Source organism: Ambystoma mexicanum, chromosome 6p (genome assembly GCF_040938575.1).
Source record: "Ambystoma mexicanum isolate Mex_15411 chromosome 6p, UKY_AmexF1_1, whole genome shotgun sequence".
In the NCBI taxonomy this organism is placed as follows: domain Eukaryota; kingdom Metazoa; phylum Chordata; class Amphibia; order Caudata; family Ambystomatidae; genus Ambystoma; species Ambystoma mexicanum.
Window position 1 is genome coordinate 645,316,963 of NC_090935.1, and position 23,592 is coordinate 645,340,554.

Here is a 23,592-nt window from a genome sequence, read left to right on the forward strand (position 1 = left end):
CTTGAAGTGGTTCAGATACTTGAAGTTGTGGAGCGAAAAGACATTGCTAATTTGTTTTGAGTTCCGACTTCACCACTGAAGTACTGACAAGTAGAAGTTTACTGTGGACTGATAGGAGAGTGCAGCAGGTCAGAGATTGTTGTCGTAGTTGGATCTGTTCTAGCAGGAGAGTATACTAAAGCAGAGAACTTTGTATCAATAAGCTTAGCAGATGAATAGGCCAGGTGTAAGCTTTTGAAGTACTGCGGTATGGTTAAAGATCTTGAAGAAGAAGTTAAATAACCATCAAAGTATTTTGTTGACTAATGCAGAATCATCCTGACAAATGAATAACATTAAAGAATGTGTTGTGCAAATTGCTGCTGAAGTCTTTAATTTTGTCAAACAAATGGTTTTGTGAACTGGTGCACACATATCCTGACAAAGAACTTAGTTGAAAACAATGAAGTAAGGGAATATTCTTAGACGCTGAACAGAAGTTATTTCAAGAACTTGGTGTTATCAAATTGGAACCGTTCGTTCTTAAAATTGGAATCAAAGAGAACTTTGTTACTATACAGGATTTCCTTAACCTTTTTGGAACTGTTGAAAAAAATCCTACTTGAATCTGGGGAAGAAGAATTCACCCGGGTTTGGAAGGAGAAACATTTATTATGATGTGAACATAACTGCTATATTTGTTATTGTTGAACTGCCATACATATGTCTTGTTTTGTTGTGTATGATTAAGTGTGAGGGCCAAAATTCTTTTGTTAGAGGGTTCCCATTAGCTTATTTTAGGCAGGGAAATCCTCGTCACCGTAGGGATAGTGAGGCATTTATCCAACCTTTTGTGTTAATAAAATGGCATCTTTTGAAAAAGCTTCACAAAGTTGTCCTCCTCGCATGGCCCTGTGCAACTCTGTACGGGACCTGGAGTTGGTATGTCATGTTGCCACAGAACTGTGACCATTGAAACCAGAGGACCCACTGAAGTGACCTCATTCACAACATGACCACTGGCACCAGAAAAACAAAGAATGTCATGAGAGCTAGCAACCCCAAGATGTCTACAGATTGCAAAAAGTGTGCATTTTGAAATGTAGTGTTGCATTTGCAGAGATCAGTCCTCTGGAGGAAAAGACTTTCCTGAGGAAGAGTCCCGTCCGATGAATTTAAGTATCTGGAAAGGTATCACTTGGGACTTCTTGAAGTTGAAGGAGAAGCACAGCTTGTGCAAAAGGTGGCAGGTGTAGCTGAGGTGATTCAGAGCTTGATCCAGGGAGCTGTCACATCTCACTATTCCCACTGGTCGTGGTGGAGCCGTGGCCGGCTTTGCTATGCTGGCGCACTGATGACCCGCTATTCTGTTACACAAACTGCTTCCAGATGGCGGCTGGGAAGTGCCGGTCTGATAATGTTAGCATGTCGGGTTTAGCGTGCCGGGTCTCTCCGCCCTCTCGCAGTCACGTGACAGCTCTTAAGCAGCTGCAGCCAGGGGTGCTGTGTGCGCTACTCCAGAGTCAGACACTCCGTAAGTACGCAATCTAGGTGACCTTTCTTCCCGACAGTGTATATTCTTTTCTGTTAACTTTCTCTCTTCCTCTTGTAGAACCGTACGGTCCGCGGTCACTTCCGCGTCAGGGTCTCCCTTTCCCTCTTATCCCGGCACACTCCGTAGGGCTTCGTATTCAATCTCTGCTCTCGACTTCTCTTCAAGTGATACCATTGAGACACAGTAGGGAATTTACTTACCTTTTGAAACTGTCCCACCTTAAGAGAGGACGGTAGAGTTAACTTCCATTTCCCTTCGGTTCGACAACAAGAGAAGACACGCCCCTCTTCAGAGACCTCCTACTGTTTTCATGCACATCACTTGTGGGTCCTAAATAGACGCAAGGACAAGTAGGTTCTAGGGGAAGAGGGAGTTCTTACTGGCGAATCAGGCAAACACAATACTTATTGTTTCTTAGTACTTCAGTAGGAGACACGCCATGTCCTGGGAAACACTTCACTACATCACAGCTCGTTTACTACAGAGGTCAGAACACAAGTGCCTCAGTTTCAGGTGCTGATCTCTACTCCCTATCCATCTCTTTCCCTTCCTCCTTCTGGCAATTCCATTTACCTCATCTCTTGTATTTGGTAGACAACTTCCAAGACAACAGCTGTAGAAGAGTAGCAGTTCTTTCGTCCGAAAACCCAGGATCCGCAGCTGTCGTTACGCTCCAGTCCGGCACCGGGTTTTCTGCCCCAAAGGGTTTCCTTAGGGATTTTGCTTCTCTCCGTTTCCCGTTCCAGTCAGGCGGAGAGTGGTAAGGTTTGCAGGGGAGTTTTCCATACGTCCAGGGATTGCATCCTGCTCAGGATAGTGGTTTCTGCTAATCCTTGTACCTAGTCCCTAATAGGAGCAGACTCTGATCCGCCAATTTTCCAAGCGGGGGGTGGGGAGGGATATGGGGGAGTCGTGAATGTTTTATTTATTTATTACCATTTTATTTAAGGATTTATTTTCATTTCCATCAGCAGCATAACATATAGAAGCATGTAACATTAGAAGATACAATATTAGAAGATACAATGATGGATGACAATATTTCAGACCTAACTTCAATCCCATCTTCAACCAAAAAAGGAGGGAAAACAAAAAAGATAGGCACGTGTGCAGTTTCGGTATTGTACCATTGTCCATGAGACCATCCTATCCTGTTCAAGTGTGTTGTCAAGAACCCCAGACCCTGCCATTCCCAGGCGAGCCAAGATCCAGTTCGTACCCCAGGCATATCATCACAGCGCCCTCTCATGAGGCCGTTAACCAAGGCTTAAATGCTGCATAAATTGGGGCCTATGCAATGCAGCCTCCCTGTCTTTTACATGTTCTATAAATAGGGACCACAACTAAGTGTACTTGGGGATAGTGGTAGTTACCAGAGCTGTGATCCTTCCATAGCCAATATGTCCGAAACCTTAATCCACCAATACGCTATTGGGAGACCTTCTTGTGAATTCCAAAAGCGTGCCCTGGTTATTTTGGCAGCAAGTAGGTGGGTGAGGAGAATTACTCGTGGGACACAGTGGAAAAAAATTGCCGACTTCTGGGGCGTCCCCTGGTAGTACCACTTCCGGGCATGAGGAGAGTTGGCTCCCTGTGATATCTTCAATCTGCGCCAGTACCTCCTTCCAGTAAATCTGGATTACAGGGCATGTCCACCACATTTGCATCATATCTCCCTTGTTGCTGCAGCCCATCCAGCAGCAGTCAGAGGTATTCAGGGATATTTTGTGGCGATAGTTTATTGGACCCCTCTTTTATGTGTTTTCATCTAGAGCTTTTGCGAGTTCTCTGCCAAATTCTGTACCACGACTCTCTGTGATTTCCTGGCCAATTCCCTGTTCCCAATTGAGCATATAGGGAAACTTCCCTACTTCATCTGGTTTTTCTAAGAGCTTGTATAATTGGGAGACATTCCTAGACTCTCTACCCTCTTGCACCGTGAGTTCTAGTCCAGTGGGGGTCCTAGCCCCTGCCATTTTGACTGTAGGATTTGTGATCCAGTGCCTCACTTGCGAGTACCAGAACGGTTTGGTTTCGGGAAGCCCACATTTCTCCTTGCATTCAATGAAAATTAAGGGTGTCCCATCCCTGTATAATTCCCCTAACATCAGGGAAGAAGCCCTTTCCCATATTGCAAAAGCCTGCTTGTTCATTCCAGGTGCAAAATATGGGTTATTTGTAAGTGGAGAAAGCGGGCCAAAGCTTGGGGAGTTCCCAAGAAGATTGACTACCCTGTCCCAGTGTTTCAGTGTGCATGTTGTTGATTGCAGCAATATCCCTATGTGTCCTCTAGCTATCTTTCCTATAAACCGGAGTATGTGTATAGGGAGAGAGATCCCTGCCATTTTGGTTGCTTCCACTTTGGGGATCTCATGTCTGTTGGCCAGTCCAATAGTGGAGCCAGTTGCACCTCCAGGAAGTATCATTTAATCGATGGGGACTCCCAGCTGTCTAGTAGTCGGGGGCCTCGTTGTGACCCTTCTAGTACTTTACTAACTTCCAGAAACTTTTTATTTTTATTTTTAGAAATTTGACGCAGAGATACAAGATTTGAGTGAACAATTGGGTGCACTCAAAAGCAGTGAAGAATTGAAAACTATATTGGAAGACATTAACATCTCGTTGGACCACTATAAGAAGGACATAGAACAACGCAAGGTGAGTAAATTCACAAGGGACACTTTAGACTATTCCCAGGACATAGTATATTCCTGGCAAGAATTTTATCAGAACACGAGACCAAAGCGTCCCAACCAGCCACAACCAACGGCACCTAGACAAGACGAGAGTGATATCAGTAGTGAGAGCCTGACCAGCGGTGAAGGTAATACCACCGGAAGGGAAAAGAACACAGAGCTTGCTACTACCATCTTCCATAATTCACAACCAGCCTCGACATCAACTGCAGTACTGACTCCTATTTTAGACAAAAGAAGACAAGAAGAGGTAACAAGAAACCTGCGCTCAAACAACAAACAAGGAAACACCTAGTGGTTTACTCGTCTTCTAAACAACGATCCAAAAATCTATTGGACGTTTTGAACTTCGGACTATCCTTTGTGCCAACACATAACACAACTCAATTGGAAGAAAAAACAAACTTATTCAGATTAGTAAGCAAAATGCATTGAAGAAAATACAACACCTAAGATCATGACCATCAAAGAAACAACCTTAAAAAGAGCCTCTGACAATGGCTGGATATCTAAGAAAACTGGGAGATTTTTACATAAAACCAATCCTATTATTCCGTTTTTTTACGGACTCCCGAAAATTCACAAACAACTGCAGAACCCGCCACTAAGAGCAATAGTGGCTGCGACGGAGAGTATCTTCGACCCTTTAGCTATTAATGTAGATCAAGGCACACAACCAATCGTACAACAAACAGTGACCTACCTAAGAGACAATACACATTTTTGGAACACTATACAAACCATCATAAACCTACAAGGAAATTATCTTCTAGTAACGTTCGACGTACAGAGCCTCTATACGGTTTTGTACGATCGGACCGAAAAAAAAGGTAGGATAATATATCCTTTACATGTTTACTTTCTTCACTTCATAGGCACCAGCTCAAGACATTTCCTGCCTTATGTCTCCGGCTTTATGCTTGTAAATGCCTTCTCGATTACATAGAGTGAGAGACAGACGCTAATATCATGATTGTGATGTGCGCATCGTTGCGTGGTGATGCCATTTGTTTACATATGGTGTCACCACGTTGGTTTGAGCTCTATTCAACACGGTTACCGGGGAAACCTTAAATGCCCACGCCTCACGGCTCATTCACCTTTATTCAGGGACAGTGACCGACGGTGTCCAGACGGAAGGACCGTAGAACGAATCTCCAATGGAAATTATTCTGGGTAAGTGGCCGATGATAGACACACGCATAGCGTCACTTTGGTGACCTACAAGACCGCGTACTTACTCTGTCACTTCATTTCTAATTACAGTAACAATAACACACAAATGAGACAAACTCGATCCTGAAGGTGCACTTTTATCCACGAAAGTGACCCCATTCTTTCTACCGACCACGGGTAGGACGGATGTTTGTACACTACATCTTGTATTGGAGGAGTATTTTCAATACAAATATTTCTAATACAACTGACTCAAAGTTGTTATCTCTGTCAATAGGTTATGGAGCATTTAGAATATCAGTGACCTTACTATACGTGTTTTGAACACATACAGAGTGATAAAGTGGCACTCCCTGCTCCATCCGAAATATTCTCCACATTCCTACCCGGCAGCAGGTAGCACTCCTAATAGCCTTGTTAACTAATGATGAGATAAGATCTACGATCCACTGTATAAACCTAGGCACTTTTTCTTACATATATGCACATTTTTTACGATACTTTTTTTCAGGGTACAGCCCCATTGGGTGACGCTACTCCAGAACTCCCTGCACTAGGGATTTGCATAGCAACCTCCAGCTGGCACCCATGTGTGGTATGATGACATTACCGATAAGAATGTTGGTTTTGAAGTGTTTTTGAAAATATTACCATTAATGGACAACAGCTAAAAATCATTTTGTTTGTTGTCTCTTCCCCCCCTCGCAGAATGTACGGATTATGAAAAAGAATGAATTGGACTTATGTGAAACTTTGCTCCTGGAGAAGGGATGAGATATCCTGAAACAAAGTGAGCTTATGAACTTATATTTTTTCACTACTGAAATTTTTATGTACTATAAACTATGTATGGACATTATTGTACAATATGAATGAAATCTTGTGAAATGATATTTATGAGACAATCATACAAATATTAAAAACTCTCCGAGTAAAAATCCTTCTTTTTGAACATACACATAGAAGCAATTGTGGGATCAAAATACTAAAGGTGTATGTTTGACCTACATCATTCCTCTATCAAACTTGTATGAACATCTTAATAACAATTGTTTGTATTATTACAAAATCAAGAGTGTGTATGGATACAAGTGTTCCACAGACCGTGGACACCGTTTGCCTTCTGTTTTGTTTAACGACAACCTAGTGTCAGGGTTGTCAACTACTCCCATACACCTCACTATAATAACTTATCTTGTGAAATCACAGTAACATTTGGTGTACACTGGTATATATCTTGGTTTCATCCCAGAATTTGTCCACAGGGCTGATTCTAAAAATCCATCGTAATACCATACTACCATGTTATTATGTCTTTTTAAACCACTGCATTACACTCTTGTTTATGGAAATGTTCTAAGTTACTTTGCATAAATGCTGGTTATTATTGTATCTGGTTTCTTAGAGTGATAATGATACCTTATGGGTTAGGTCTTGTCAGACTAATTTAATGCTAACTTTAACCGTTCCTCTGGGCAGTGTTGGCTACGCGTTAACACCCCTTTCCACCTTCTAGGTGAAATATGTGATATATATTGAACATATGTCTAATTAATGCTGCTATGTACTAGAGGTGAGGGGAATTAACGTGACAATTCATGTGTAGCATTTTGTGTACTGACTAGTACTCTAAATGTGTTTTACTGTTGCCTAAGGTTCCTTTTTTTTTCTCACCACCTCTTAACTTTATAAGTATTATGCCTAGCACCAGGTAGTGGGAATAGATTTAGTTTACGAGTGGGCAGGGCCTGTATAGCCCTTTGCTGTTTTATACATACAAGGTCTTACTATGGGATATGTATAATCCAAAGTAGTCAACTTCTAGATGTTTGTGATTTTATGATAAATTGTATATTTTTCAGTATACCACTGAGGTATATTCTCAAGCAGTACAGCTCCTACTCTAGAGAGAGTTTGGTCTTTCTTTTGGTTGGAAACCTTACCTTGTCTTTTGGTTAGCTATTTTAACATCCCTCACCAGAGCACTCCGGAAAATTCAAACAGAGAGTGCCCGTCTCCTCTGCAGATTCAAAATAATAAGTCTGTAGAAAACACAGTAGCCTTATGAATACATCTTTTTTCAGCAGCCTGGGCCCGGGCCATGTAGCAGCTGGTTGTGACAACACTTAAGCAATAAGACCCGAGCCACTCGGCCGGATGGGTTGGTAACAGCTGCGGCACAAATTGCAATGCTGGGCCCCCAGCTATGTTACCACTCCATCCAGCCCACCGGCAAGAGTCCTACTGCTATTTGCACACAAGGTTTTTAATCTGGGGTGCTGAGAGCAATTTGTTTTAATGAATGGGACCTGCTCTCAGGGTGTCCCATTGATTCAAACAAAAGTGGGTATGTTAACACATGGGGCCTCATTACGACCCTGGCGCTGATGGAATGAAGGGGGCCGGTACGGGACCGGCCCCCTTCATTCCGTCAGGGCCGATTACGAGGTTCCCTTTGCGAGACCCGGATCAGATGTCTGGTAAAATCAGACGTCTTTTCCGGGTCCCGCGAGGGGAAGAGGGAGGTAACAACGGGACACTTGTAATGTGCCCGTTGTTACCTCCATCCTCATTCCCATAGAGCCCTATGGGGTCTCAAATGGGAATGGGGAATGGTTCCTGCAAGGAGGAATTACCGGGTCCTCCTATGTCGGAATGACCCGGTTATTCCTCATTGCAGGAACCCGGTAATGGAGCCCGGTTTGGAGGCAGCCATGGAGCTAAGAGCTCCATGGCTGCCTCCAAACTCGTAATGAGGCCTATGGTGTTACTCCTCGACATACCCTTCTGCATAGCCACCTCTTGGAGACATACATTATGAGAGAGGGAGACAGACAGCCGGCTGGGAGTAAATTAATTTAATCACTGTTTCTTACAGCTGAAAAAGGAAATGTCTCAACTTTGTACTGTATACATCATAGTTTTATAATGGCAAAAGATTGTGCAATGATTTTATGCTAATATGAACCTTATATTTCAAAAGGCTTTGATTGGGCATTTTACTTAAAGGTCAAACATCACTTGATTTCCATTGGACATAAACACTTCCTGAAACACGTGACTTCTTTTGCTAATTAGCAAGACTAGGTAGTTTCCCAAATTTCACTGAGCCATGAGATCTATGTTCCAACCTTAAAACTGGACAGAACAAATGTAGCTAATGACACAGTTATTTTCCAGACTTCTAGCACATTCTGTCCAAGGCCATCTCGTCCTGCTTATCTACTCTTGGCTGTATTCCAGTTTCATTTTATGAGTCACACCATTGAAATTCACATATTCTGCTATTGAATGTTGCCAACTTGTCTGCAACAGTCTTTAGCTGCTCCCAGTCAACCTTGGCTGGGGCTCAATCATTTATCTGGGGTTTTCCCAACTTTGTGTTTCTATGATTCCAAACACTTGTAAATTCCTATAAGACTTAAATCCTTTATTCATTTGCAAAGCAAAATGTAAAGTCCATATTAAGATAATGGACGTCTGCTGCGGCCACATTTCTGTTGTCAGGGACCTACATTCCTGCATATATTTGAACACAACCAGTTTTCTGATGTCAAATGTCTTTTGAGTGTGAGTGAATGATATCATCCGAGTCTAAACACAGTGTGGCCTAATGTTTGTGTTATTCTATAATAAATATATTTGTATCTTGCCTCTTGTACAACTCTATGTCATAGGTGAAATGACATCACTTCTGTCATCATTGATTCACACCATGTTTATCCTCACTGTTTCTGTTTAGGGCATTGATAATACAGTTGTCTGAATTCACAATTCTTCTCATATCAGTACTCTATTGAACCAGGGGGCAGGACACAGCCCCTAAATGGCATAGTCAACTGGCCATCACGAGAGCGGGGGCGGGGAGTCTGCTCCTCTACAGGCTCACCCCCCGAGCCTCAAAGACGGAGGCTCCCTCTTGGAGAAAAGGGACGAATTCCCTCGATTCCTCACAGAAGAGGGGAGGAGGAGAATGGTCCCCATCAGCGCAAGTGCCAGTGTCCGCCGTTTCCAGGGGAGGGTACCTTCGCCAGGGCCAGGTCCCACCGTCAAACCAGCAGCTAGATGATTATTCCCCACTCATAAGGGGAAGGGACGTGAGCCGCATTCACAGCCAGACACAGGAACTGTTGTGGGAAGAGGAGCCACGGATTCCGAGGCTGGCCGGGGTGCCAAGCGCCATCTTGGATCGCCCCATGGATCTGACATCGTGTCCAAAGCAGCACTGTTCCTGCCACACTAAAGAAATGGTTCCTGCAGTGCCTGTGGTCTGTGGGAGAGCGCTCCGGCAGTGTGATAAGATTCAGGTGGTGCTGGTCAGCAGCAGGCCGTGTACCGCCCGCTGTCCGAAGGAGCTCACATCAAACACATCTGCTGCTGTGCCAGACTTGGCTACGCACCCACACATACCATTTTGAAGGATAACAATAGTTTAACAATTATTCTTGAATTACACATACTGAATAATGAGGCAAACTACTGTATTTTCAACAATGTAAATGGTCTTACTTAACAAAAGGCAAAAAAAGGAAATGCTCAGGATTTAAGGGAATGTGAATGTTTCCATATAAATATTTTGGGGCACACATTAACATCACGGACCAATCCAAGTGTGAAATTATACAAGAGATGTACTGTGTAAGAAATAACATGTTCTTCACATACAATGCAAAGTTCTGCCTACATTCAAAGTTAACTTGTTCATGCAATCTTGCAATACGTACCCCCGTTTTCAGATTTGTCGGAAATACTGGACAGTTTCCATAAAGCTTTCATTTGTTCTGCATTCCTGCAACATAAAGCAGATTTAAAAAAACATGTTCATGTCTGGAGACATTTTAGTAAGAACTACTTGCTGAACTAGCGCAGCCCTAGATATTAAAATATGTTTACCATATTGCTGTTGGTAGGGACTGCATGTTTGTCACTCCTCCATCTACTGGGACCACAACTTGAATGTTAGACAGCGTTGTAGGAATGGATATAGCCTCTGGGTTGTACTTGTAATCTAGCCTCACATCAGTTGTGCAAGAAGTGCATTTCCAATAGGTAGCAAGATTCAAAGGTGTGGACTGGATGCCATTTGAGGATACCTGTAAAATATTATTTATAATCATAAATCCTAGGAGTCAAAATATTATTTTTAAACAAGTTAACAAAACAGAAAATGCCAAGCTCTACGTCGAAGATAATACACAAGAACCATTACTTTGATTTTCTTACTAAGTATTGCTATTTTGTGGGTCTTCTAAAATTTTAGGCAGACTGCAATTTTATCATAGTATACCAATGGAAAATGCCTCAGTATCCCTAATCTGAGAGGAATTTCCCTATCACAACCAAAAGCTAATGAGTCCATAAATGTCAAGATGTCCAAATAAAACTAAGTACTGGGTCCATAACCCTATCCTGGCCCTCACACTCGAAAATAACTAAGGTGCAAAGGGTAATGTTCCTTGTCTTGTTCAAGTGTTCAAAAATGGTCAAAGTTCAACACAAGAGTTCAAAATGCAACAAAAAGGTTTTCCTCGCGGACAAAGTTCACAGTTCAAGGGAGAACCTACTTCCCTAGGTTCTTTTCATTTAACATCCAGTTTCAAAAGAATTACCAGGTTTCCAAGAGGACTTTCTCTCTCCACTCAGAGCATTCACACAGCTGGAAGAACTTGCTCCCTTCCCCAAGATTTCTCTTTACTTTCAGTTTCAAAGGCACCTTTCTCCCAATGGACCATTCCTTCTCTTTCTACACTTTTGTTCACAGATTACAGTTCACAATATTACTGCTTTTTTGTTTTTTTTTTTACTTTATTTTTGATTTTCCAACAACAAATAACCTGGTGTCTGGTCCCCCCGCCCTCCCTGTTCCCTCCCCCCCCAAAAAAAATCTTCAACGAGCATCTCAGTTAAAATACACTTTTGGGAGCAAAACAAAGAGAAGTTGGTTGATTCATTCTATTTTCCAGCAGTTTATTAGATTGTAACTGTCAACAGGTAGTTAAATGCAGGGTCCCCAAACCTCTGGGGGACGCGCATGAAGGGGCAGGGTTCTCATGAATGCACTATTCATGTCGTGGCAGTACACAACGTCTTGGAGCCGCAGCCATGCAGTGGGCGGGCGTCCTCTTCCCCAAGTTATGGCCACCCTCCTGCGTGCCAGCACTAGCAGTAACCCAGCCAGTCTCCTTACGGATGGTTGTAGGACTCTGGTGCATCCTAGTAGTGCTATGAGTGGGTCCTGCCCCAGTTGTTCCCCCACAATTAGCGAGACCATGTTCAGCACTTCTGCCCAGAACTGGCTGACCGTCGGGCACTCCCAAGCGAGGTGGAGCAAGCCTGCAGGTGCACCTCCACACCTGTCGCTTGCCTCTGATATGGATTGACCTTGTCTATGGAGCCTGGCTGGAGTATGGTACACTTGTTGAACAAAGTTAAAATGAATCAGTTTGTATCTGGAGTTCAGGGAAACCCTTTCAGTCTGACACAGTATATATGCCCAATCTTCTTCTGCAATAGGGTCCCTGAGTGTTAGTTCCCACCGCTATTTCAGGGTTTCGATCTACTCGCCGTGTGTCTTACTAGATCTTCCTAGATTTGTAATATCAGTCGGCCCTCCCCCTGTGTTTGGATTACCCTATGAAAAAGTTGCCATGTTGGTGGTTGTGTCGGGAAGGATGGAAAGAGGAATTGGAGGGAGTGGTGAAATCGAAAGTATGCAAATAAGTCCAGGGCCGAGTCTGCACTCCGCTCCTGCGCCTGTTGTGTCGTGAGGAACACCCCTTCCATGAACAAGTCAACCAGTGTTGCTATATTTAGCTTGGCGGTCTACCGTAGGTACACCTGATCAGAAGTGATCGGTACCCCTGGGATAAATCTTACTGGAAGAAAGGGTGAGCACTGGCTGGAGATGTTGCTTTTACCTGCAATCTTCCTCCATATCTCGTATGTAATCAAGACAACGTTTAGTGTGGTTGGTGGGATGCGGAGCTTCCCTATGATCGCTGCCCTTAAGAGATTGGGGGTCATCAGGGCTCGCTCAATGCGGACGGACAAAGTGGGTGGCTTACCAATGCACTAGGAACTGTGCCTGTGCGGCCCAGTAGTAGCATTCTAAATCTGATAAAGCCAGCCCTCCTTTTGCTATTGGTTTAGTGAGAGTTGTGTGGACCACTCTGGCCATTTTGCCTGCCCATATTAAGTCTAGGATTAGACTGCATAAACGTCAGAAGAAGCCTCCCGACAGCAGTAGCGGGATGTTAACGGTACAGCAGTTTGGGTAATATAACAATTTTCACTATGGATATGCGGCCTAGCAACTTGAGTGGGAGGTGTCGCCACCTAGTTATTTTTTCAAGTACTTCAATAGTCTTCCCGTAGTTTTCTCAGAAAATTTCATCTCAGTTTCTGGACAGTATTATTCCCAGGTATCTGATGCCCGAGGACTCCCACCGAAATTCAAATTAGTCATGGAATTCCCTAGTTTCTGTTAGGGGGAATACCATTGATTTGTTATGGTTGATTTTGAGGCCTGAGAAAACCCCAAACCTGAGGATTCCTGCATCACTGGATTCTGATTGACTGCTTCGTCGCTTATGAAAACGGTTACGTCGTCAGCATATAGTGATATAATTAGTTTGTGGGGACATAGGGTAAGCCCCCTCTCTATTTGTCTATGTCTCAGGCCTGCGGCGAGGGGTTCCCTCGCAAAGGTGAACAGTGGCGCTGACAAAGGGCAGCCCTGTCGGGTCCCTTTTTTCAATTCGTAGTGTGCTGACTGCATTTTCCCTAGCACGATTGTGGCTAAGAGGTCCATTTAGAGGAGTGAGACTAGTTTTAGAAAATATGCCCCAAGTCCTCATTTCTGAAGGACTGCAAAAAGGTATGGCCATTCGAACGAGTCAAAGGCCTTTTCTGCATCTAAGAGGACCATGACTGCCTGAGCAGAGAGGTTCAGGGCTTCCACGATACCAAAGAGGCATCAGATGCAGAATGACATGTTTCAGCCAGGTATGAACCCTGCTTGTTCTGCCAGTACCAGACTTGGCATCAGTGGGAGCAGTCGTTTTGTTAGGATTTTGGGAAAAATGTTGTTATTAACATAATTGGTCTATATGAGGTGCACTCCTCGGGGGGCTTCCCGGGTTTGTGGAGCAGTATGACATTGGCATCACACAATGTAGGGGGCAGACACCCCTTCACTAGTGCCTCTTCGTACACCAGTAGAAGAACTGGCACCAGGGTAGGGGCAAGTGCTTAGTAGAATTCCCTGGTTAGTCCGTCAGGGCCTGGCGATTTGGACCCCGGGAGTTCTTTAATTGCTGCTAATATTTCCTCTAGGGTGATTGGTGCATTGAGGAAGTCCCTCATGTCTCCCTCCACACAGTACAGTTCCGTTTCCCCAAGTTATTCTTGCAGGGGTCCGAGGTCACTTGCAGATTTGGAGCTGTAGAGCTCCTGGTAAAAGGTACGGAATACTTCCGCAATGTCTTTTTCAGTGTTGACAAAGTCTCCACGAGGGTTCTGTACACATTCTACATATGGGTGAAGTCTGTCGGCGGCTACTAGCCTTGCCAGGAGCGCTCCTGGTTTTTGGCTTTCGCCGTACTGACGGACCTGGTGGCCTCGCGCCAAGAACCAGATTTCGGGGTCTGCGTTGGACCTGAACTTGTTCAGTTCTACATGGAGCTGGGGCAGCGTTCAGGGTTCTCTTTTTCCGGTGTAAGCTTTCTCGATTTCTTTAAGTCAGAGTTCCCACTCTGCCAGCTCCCTTCTAATAGTTTTAAGGATTCTGTTTTCTTTGGACATACAGATCCCACAAACTTAGCATTTTAGGGTCTCCCATAGGGTCTCACCTGAAGATACAGATTCTCGATTGAGTGTGAGAAAGGTTTGGATCTCAGCTTGTAGCTCTTGAGCGAATACTGGGTCTTGGAGTGCTCCTGCCTTAAATCTTCAGGAGTATACCCCCACCCGCGGGAGTCCAGTATACAATCCAGGGTCACGGGGAATGGTCGAAGAGTGTTCGAGAGAGAATATTCCTGTCACCCCAGCGGAATCTACCCTCTCGAGACACTAGTATGTAGTCCAGCCGGGAGCTGGAATTATGGACCCGGGAGTGATATGTAAAGTACCGGGTCTTTATGTGGCGGGCCCTCCATACATTGATTAGGTTGTAGGCTGTACACATTTCTTGTATTTGGAGGCTCGCTTTGGTCATTCTGCTTGGGGTCGTGTTAGACCTGTCCCACAAGGGGTCCAGGGTGGTGTTCAGATCTCCTCCCCAAATAAACCCTGCTAAGTGTATCATCACCTAGTCGAATGTGTTGGCACTGTCTATATTCATAGGAGTTCACCAGACGACCAATTTGCCTTCAAGTACTCTGTGCACTAGTAACCCCCTCCCTGCATAGTCCTGGTCACTGAAGGTAGTCGGAACTTCACTCTCTTGTTTATTAAAATAGCTACTCCCCTAGTGTAAGACGAGAAGGAGGAATATCTGTGGCAGCCCCAGCTTGCAGCCCATCTGCCGTCAGAAGAGGGGGTAAGATGGGTCTCCCGTTTAGTGCCACATCAATATTGTGTCTCTTGAGGTACTGGTATATTCACAGAGTCTTGGTTGGGTTGTTACCCCCTCTAATGTTCCACATTGCTACAATGAACCCCATCGGCCTTCAGTGTGTCTATGTGATGTGGCTTTAGGCTTCCCAACTGCTACTCCCTTGGAGTGTGTATGTTCTGCTCGTTTCACCTCGACTGTCACTGGAGTTTGCTGACAGGAACCAGACAACCAACTAGTATAACTACCCTTGAACCCCCTCTCCCCACCCAATTTGTCCCTCCCCCCCTCAGGTACTTGTACTTGAGTGCCTTCCAGACTCCCTCCCTCATGGGCAACCCCCAACCCGCCCGTTGGCTCTTCCCTCCCTCTAACCCATTTCCCTCGAACGGTGCTGAGCTTGGGGCGCTAATGCCCGGCCGAGCCCCATAGCTCCCTTTAAAATTCGGGCATGGGTGCGTCATTGGTGTGGTAACTTGAATGTTTAGAGTGTAGTCCATATAACTGGAGTTTGTTGCTTCGCTACCTTTTGTTCATGTGACTGTTTTTCCCATACTTGGGGGTGTGCGGTTTGCCACTTAGCTCATCACATACCGGATGGTGTCAGGTTGGGTCCCACCTTATTTATTTATTTATTCATATTTTTATAGTGCACAACAGCCCAGGGGCACCGTGGCACTGTTATATATACATTGCTGGTTACAAAGGAAGGGTTTAGTAGCTACATTGATATTTGCATTTACGGTTCATCTCGGAGATACATAGGTCAGGCAGGTAGTATGAATTTGCATTTAGGTTCATCAAGGGGTACAAAGAGCATAGCAAAAATAACAGAACACATATATTGCAGATAGATGGATTGCAGAGCGGAGAGTGTTAGGGCGCTCAGGTGTAGTGAGGGTTATGTGAATAGTGTAGTTTTGAGGGAATTGCGAAAGGTGAGTAATGAGGGTTCCGCTCTTAGTGCGTTGGGGAGGGCATTCCAAAGTTTCGGAGCTATGTGTGGGAAGCCAATGCCGCCAGCGTTGGCTCTTTTTATGGAGGGTGCGCGGAGTTGGCTGGCATAGTGGCTTCTAGTAGGGTGGGCAGAGATGTTTTTGGATATCATTTCCTGATAGGTAGGATGGGGCGGAGAGAATGATGCATTTGTGTGTAAGGATGAGGATTTTGAAGTTGATCCTTTCCTTGACTGGGAGCCAGTGGGCTTCGCGTCTGGCCTGGGATATGTGGTCACTTCTAGGAATGTGAAGGGCTGCGTGGGATGCGTTGTTTTGTGTTATTTGCAGTATATTTATGTTTTTAGTAGAGGTGCCTGCCAGAAGGGCATTGCAGTAATCTAGTTGGCTGTCTACTACATAAAGAATTAAAAGAGACATTACTTAACCTATCATTGGAGTTACTCTAAATGGCATTTGAGTTGATTGCAGTGAACTCTGCGATTTGAGTGCGAGATACCTTCCCAAATCCAATTTTTCTTCAGTAATCTAGTCTGGCTCCTATTGTGGCTCTGGCTATGGATAGGCAATTTTGAGCAGTTAGAAAGGGTTTTATGGCATTTATGAGTTTAGTGGTGTAGGCGGAGGCAGAAGAGATGGCGCTGACCTGTCTTGTCATCGAAAGTGTAGAGTCTAAGTAGACTCCAAGGGTTTTTTCAGATGTAGAGACTGGTATATTAGTGTGGTCAATGGTGAAGTGAGTGTATTTAGTGTTGAGTTTGGACAGAATTTCCTTGGGGCCCAGGATGATAATCTCAGTTTTGTTCCCATTTAGGCAGAGGCCATTAATTGCCATCCATGTTTGGATGGTGGCATATATCTGGAGGAGAGCTTCTGAGTCGTGGCCATAGTCTCCAGTAAGTGGGAGCAGGACTTGGGTGTCGTCGGCATAGTTTGTGTAGGCTATGCCGAGCGCATCCAACATGTCGAATAGATGTTTAGTGAACAGGTTGTAGAGGGTAGGTGCCGTACACAAGCCCTGTGGGACTCCACAGTTGATGGTAGTGGGGGCTGCATTGGCTTGGTCGAAGTAGATCTTCATGGTCCTTCCTTCTAAGGAGGTGGTTATCCAGGAGGTGGCTTTGTCAGGGAAATGTGCGCGCTGGACAGGTGGGAGGTGAGGATATTGTGGTCAACAAGATCAAACGCAGCAGAGAGATCGAGGAGGAGCAGGAGGGCAGGTTTGCCAGTATCCATTATTTTGGTGATTTGGTTTTTCAGATGTAGGAGGGCAGTTTCTGTGCCATGGCCTTTGCAGAAGCCCGATTGTCTTCTACCTAGGATAGCATTGGATTCCAGAGATTATTAGATTTGGATGACGGCGGCTTTATCCAGGATTTTGAGGAGGAATGGAGCGGTTGTTATGGGGCGGTAGTTGTTGGGGCAAGCGGGGTCTAGGGTGTTTTTTTTTTTAATGAGTGGGCGAACCTAGGCTTCTTTTAGGCTTCGTGGTACGATACCTGAGGCGAAAGATGCATTAATGAATGCTGTGATGATGGGGGTGAGTGAGCCTGTGCATTCTTTGATTATGCTAGGGGGACAGATGTCCCCCTTACAAGTGGAGGGTTTGATATTTTTGAGAAGATTGGTTACTTCTGTCTCAGTGACGTCTTTGAAGAGGAAGAGAGGTATTTGTGAGAGAGGTTTAGGGGGGAAGGGTGGATGTGGAGTGCTCAGATTGGGAGGGGCTTTACGCTGTGCTATTATTTTTTCTTGGAGCATTTTTACTTTGTTGATGAGGGAATCCTGAATGCTGGAACACCAGGCTGTGTCTTTGGTGATTTCATCCGGGGTGGTAGCAGGGAAGGTGAGATCTTTGAAGATGGTGAAGATTTGCCTGGATTTAGAGTTGGCATTAGAGATTCTCTGGTTGAATCAATCTGATTTGGCTAGGAATATGGCTTTTTATATGTGGATGAAATCATTTTGAATTCATTTAGGGAAGATTGGTAGGTGATGATAGCCATTTGGCTAGTGCACGACGCTTATTGGTGAGTAAGCCTCGAATTTTTCTGTGAACCAAGAATTAGAGTGCATAGATTTTTTCACTTTTTTGTCTTCTAGAGGAGCTATGGATTTGATAGCTTGGGTGAGAACGCATGCATAGGTGTTGGCCAAGGAGATAGGGTTGTTGTTCAATGAAAGTTTAAGTTCAGGGATAGCGAGAAACGGTGCAAGGTTGATTTTAGTTCTTTTTTTTAGAGCGTCTGATTTTGACTGGTGGGGCATGGGAAAGTATCTTGCGACTAGGAGTGGTGGGAATCGCGAATTGGATGAGGTGGTGATCTGTCCAAGGGAGGGCTGAGATGTTGGTGATGGACGAGGCGCAGTTGTGGTCTGCGATCCAGTCAATGGATCGTCCTTTACAATGAGTAGGTGCAGTGATTTTATGTTCAAACCCAATGTGGGCGAGTTCTTTGGCTAGAGAGGCGGCTGCTTTGTCCTTTGGGTCATGCAAGCCTAGGTTAAGGTCACTGAGAAGGATAGTTTTAGTGGAACATTTTAGGTTATTACCTATGATTTGGAGGAGGTGTTTGTAGTGAGCCTGGTTGCCTTTAGGTGATTAAGATATTTATGGTACAGTTAGGAGAAATAGCAAGTTTAGCAGAGAGGAGGTCTGCGTTATTTTCCCACTGTTGGCTGCAGAGTCTAATAGATAGGATATCTTTGAAGATGAGGGCTACACCTCCACCTTTGGATGTCTTGCGGTCTTGTCTCAGGATAGTGTATCCTTGAGGGAGGGCAAGGGAGAGGGACATGACTGATGCTTCATGTAGCCAGGTTTCAGAGATAGCTAGTAAGTCAAGTTTAAGGTCAGTAATGAGGTTGTTGCTCTCCAGAGCATGTGCTGGAAGGCATCGGACATTGATAAGCGTGCATTTCAGATCAGTGTGGGGTGGTGTGGTTGGACGTTTGGCTTGAGTGCTGAGTTTAGAGCTAGGGTGAGTGGTTGTTGAATGTTTGTGTGGATGTGAGGGAATAGGGCTGGATGTGGTGCATTGGGTGTAGGGGTGGGTGTTGGGCCGCATGTGGTGTGGAATCTGTGTCTATGTGGTTGGGGTGCGAGAGCTAAGTCTGGTGTTTCTGAGGTCGATAGTGGGAGGAGTGCTGCGGAAAGTGATATGTAGCTTGGTGCGAGACCCAAGCCTGTGGAACCTGGGGTTGAGGAAGGTGTGGACATTGAGCTTGACGGTGTGAGGGCTGGGCTGGGCGTTCTTTAAAGGGCACAAAATGGTATGACTGTGGTGTGTGCGTGAGTGACATGTTGGAGATGGACCAGAGGGCGAGTGTGAAGAGAGAGATGGCTAGGTGAGTGAGGTGATGTGAGGTGCGCTGGGGTGGTGAGGCTGTTCAGCAGTACATGGGAGGATACATTTCTACAGTACAATGTAAGGTGCTGGTACAGATCTATCAGGGCAGATTCAGAGCACTTTGTTGAAAATAGGACTTCTAGCAATTCAATGTGGGAGAGGTGGGAGCAGTTCAGGTAGGCTATTCCAACATAAAGGCAAGTCACAGTGAGCAGTTAGGAGTAGGCTATTCAGTTAGGCAATTCATGAAAGGCTAGTCTAACATAGTGGGTAGAATGCTATGGCAGATATAAGACAGAGTAACTAATTCAACACAGTTGTGCAGGTACATTCTGAGTATGCCTACAAATAGCTCTAGGGGCGGTGTTTGGAGCGTAAAGCATCAGGGTGCCAGGTGTGGTGGGGGTCATATTTCAGTATGCATATCATGAAGCAAGCACAGAATTTACCGTTGAGTATGAATGGTTGGCAGTTGTATGTCAAATTCAGCTTTGTACTAGCCAGTGACAGTCACAAGTGCTCTGCATTGCAGTATGATGGTACACAGTATCAGGCAGCAATAGAAGCTGCGGGCATTGCGGTATGTACAATGCAGATAAAGCAATGGAGTGCTTAATTCACAAAAGTTCTATGGTGCGTGTTAGGCAGAATCCTGTGCAGTTCCCTTGGGGAACACTGCAAGAAGATTAAGACTACAGGAGTAAGCAGTAAACCCAATTGGTAGCAGTCTGCACCACCCATATTTACCTGGTAGCTGTGGCTGAGCAGTCAAGACGTCTCTCAAGAAGAGAAGGGCAGTATACAGAGTATACACAATAGGGCTAAAAACACAGTAGAGCAAAAACACTGACCAGAGCTTTGTATCAAAAGTATATAATTATTTATTTAAAACACACTTTAGGCAATACACTAGCACTCTAAATCATAAGCAAGTTAAAACAGTCAGGTAAAATATAAACACCTCCCTTGATAACTATTAGACAAGTCAGAGTTGAAACACCACTTTTTCTAAAACAGATGTGAGCGCGTAACCTAGATGGCACTCCAATAGTTCAGTTAAAGGAAGAGAAAAAGGCAGGGCATAAAAATAAAACAGTTCCTAACACTTTTTGAAGTTCAAAGCAAGGGAGTAAAGGCAGTATACACTGTAGAGCCAAAGTACATAGGCCAGGCCCACTTTAAATGGAGCAAAGCGAAATGTGCCCAAGATCACACAGATTAAAATACACTAAAAGTCTTTGCAGAATGTTCAAAAGAGGTTGGGGTGATTCAAGAAGTAAAGTTAGAAGGCCTGTGGCCAACCCAGTTGGAAAGCCAAGGATTTAAGGGTCACCTTTAGCAATCCGTGGAAAGGGAGGCCAGGCAGAACGCAGTACCTTAAAGAGAGAGGAAACTCCGGTGGTGGCAGTTGTTCCTGGCAGTGGTGCAGTTCGTTGTTTCGACCAGGGGAAGAGAGGATCTCGTCGAGGAGGAAACTTGGAGCCGATGCACTGCACAGGGATGAAACCAGCCACGGAGTTGGTCGGTTAAAAGGTGCGTTACTTTTATTTGCGGTCAAAGTGGTGAAGCTTGGCTATCCGGCCGACAGGGTGCTTGGCATGGACGATTCGACCAAGAGACGTCTTTGGAAGGTGAAAGGGGCGAACTGGTTGATCCCACCAGCTCAAAGGAAGAAGACTCGTCCAGCAGAAGATCTTCTTTTATTGTTGGGAAAGTGGTGAGTTTGTTGCAGCAGGGCTCCACCGGTGGTGTCGTCGTTGCAGATGGCTCAGCTTCTTCCCTCTTCGGATTCTTAGGTCCTGTGGCAACTTCTGAAGTTCCAGTCCCAAAAGCCCTGTTTTTATGCAGAAAAACCCCCATTCAACAGCCTACTTGTCACTCAAACATGCTAAGTGGTGAGCCGGGCGGCTCACCACTGGGCCAATTAGAATAGAGTGCGACTTGGGTTTCTAAGGCAAAGCAGTCCAGGGTGCCAAGTCCCCTCCCCACACATCCTGTGGAACCCAGACAGAATGGCACCATTTGGAGGGCTTCTGTGGAGAAGCCCGCCAAAAAGTGGAACAAAGGGCTCGACCTTGGTCAGAGTTACAGAGACGGACATGAATGCCATTTTAGAAAAGAGTTCTGGCAAAAAGACCCAACCGTTGATTTAATATTAAATAAACTGGCGGTATCTTTGCACCAAAAAGTGGTGCGTTTAAAATCAATGGGAAAATCCCATAGAGAATATTCCGGTGGAATATTTTGCGTGGTAACCACTGCCACCAGCCAGAAACTCGACAAGGGGCGACTAGACAGTGCCCCCTTGAAAACAGACCCAGGGGCAATATAATTAACCCCTTCCAGTACTTCCACAATATAATGGTTTGTACTGGTGCTGTTCACAATTTTGGACTAGTAAAGTCAATGGTGACTTTACATGCCCTGGGAGACAGTAGTCAGTCCCAGGGTATGGAGTCTATGTTTGGGGATCACTATGACACCCCTGTGTTACCGCACTGAGGGTGCTGTGTAACACATACACAAAAACAGATGATACCCTATGGAGTAAAAAAAAACATAGCCCATAAGCACACAAAAAGTCAAAGACATACCTCAAATCATGCCTAAGAGTGGGAGGAAAAGAGTCTCACTCTTAGCAGGAGAAAAAAACAAACCCCAAAAATCCAGCAAAGCTGCTGGGGGACTCACTAGGTTTGGGAAATTAGCCTTATAAGAGAATTCTCCCTAACAGTGCGGCTGTCATGTTGTACTGATTAGCGTATCACGCTGCAAGTAATTTTCGAGTGTTTATAAAGTTGCGGGCAGCTTACCAGAGTATGTGGTGACAGGCGAGTGATTGGAGTCAGACGGGCAGAGTTCCTGGCCCAGGCCTCCGATGCCTCAAGACAGGCTCCAGACAGGCAGTGATCCCTGTTGAGAGGATCCTTCGTGTGAGAGCCGGCATTCGCCTGCCGGCAGATGAATGGCCCAGAATAGGGGTAACTGGACAATCGAATCGCGCGTGCAAGTCATATGGGCAATCTAGGCTAAAAGAAACCAGTGAGGAGGCCGGCGGCCATTTTGGATCAGGAACACCTTGTGTGTTCCAATGGCGGCTCGGAAGTAAAGAATAAATCACGCTTTTTCAGGTCGATTCAATACCTGAAAGGCAATTTCTCAGGATCACTTGCAATTATCAGGGTGTAGCACGTGGTTTCCGTGTGAGTTGGTCATGGGGGAATTGCAATCAGGGAGGGGCTGCCCCGGTCTTCTCTCTCGGGTCTCAGATTATTGCGTTGCGGTAGACAGCCGATCTCGTTGAGGAAGGCACTTGCAGCTTCGGGTGAGTTAAAGAACTGTGTCCTCCCGGCATGCTGGATGCAAAGTTTTACAGGGAAGAGCATGCAATATATTATTTTACTCTCTCTCAGATGTCTCTTCACTCCTGTGAAGGATCTTCCCGATGCTTGGACGGCCGATGAAAAGTCTGGATAAATTTTGATTTTGTCTCCATCGTACTGGAGCTTTCCTTTTTCTCTAGCTAGTTGCAGAATTGTATCATGGCCCCTGTAATGGCTGATGTAATGGCAGAGCTGCACCTGGGATTGGGCGGGTGGTAGGCAGGCAGTGGGCTCTTTCGACCACGAAGAGGTTCAACGGTGAGGGTTCTCCAAACAATTCCTTGCACATGGCCTCCACAAACTCCTCTTGGGGATTCTGTCGCTCCCTCCTCACCTCGACCAGATGGATATTATTTCGACAGGTTCTCCCCTCCCCTCTAAATCCTCATTCTTGGCTGTTACTGCTTTTACTTGGACTTCCAGTGCCGACACCCTGGCTACCAGTGCTGTGCTGCCGTCTTCGAGGCCCGACACCCTCTGCTCAACAGTGTCAAGTCGATCGCTGTGTTTGTCTAGTCGATATTGTAGCAATTCCACTTCGGAGGATAGAGAGTCTAATTTAAAGTCAAGGATTCTGATACCTGCTTTGTGGTCCATTAGGATCTCTCGAATGTCCATTTCTGGGGTTTGGTTCACGTTGCCGTTGTGTTCTGCCATTGTCTCAGAGGATTTCGGATGAGTTTGTAGTCCAGGAGTCTTAGTGGAAGTTCCTCCTTCAAAGTTGAGCTTCCTCTGCGACTTGTCTGATATCCCCATTTCTTTTTTTTGTTTTAACTGTCGGCCTCGGGGTCGGTGTGATCTGGTCAGGAAATGTTGCAGTAATCTTGAAAGGGCTGACCACATCCGGGGGGTTGGTGCGGAGGATCGGTTGTTTCAGGCTTTTGGTGCTGTTTTATCTGGCGGCACTGTGGCCGTGGGTTGACTAGTCGTCTCTCTAAGCACCA

General features: G+C 45.2%; 1 protein-coding gene across 2 annotated transcripts in view; it reads right to left on the reverse strand.

The window, feature by feature from the left end:
- FCHO2 (FCH and mu domain containing endocytic adaptor 2) overlaps positions 1-23,592 on the reverse strand; it is a 1,284,287-nt gene that overhangs the window by 104,344 nt on the left and 1,156,351 nt on the right. For both annotated transcript variants that reach the window (XM_069627506.1, XM_069627507.1), the window contains exons 22-23: positions 10,300-10,499; positions 10,131-10,195 (exon numbers count right to left, since the gene is read on the reverse strand). In XM_069627506.1, the coding sequence (XP_069483607.1) occupies positions 10,131-10,195; positions 10,300-10,499 (265 nt within the window). The remainder of the gene's footprint in view (positions 1-10,130; positions 10,196-10,299; positions 10,500-23,592) is intronic.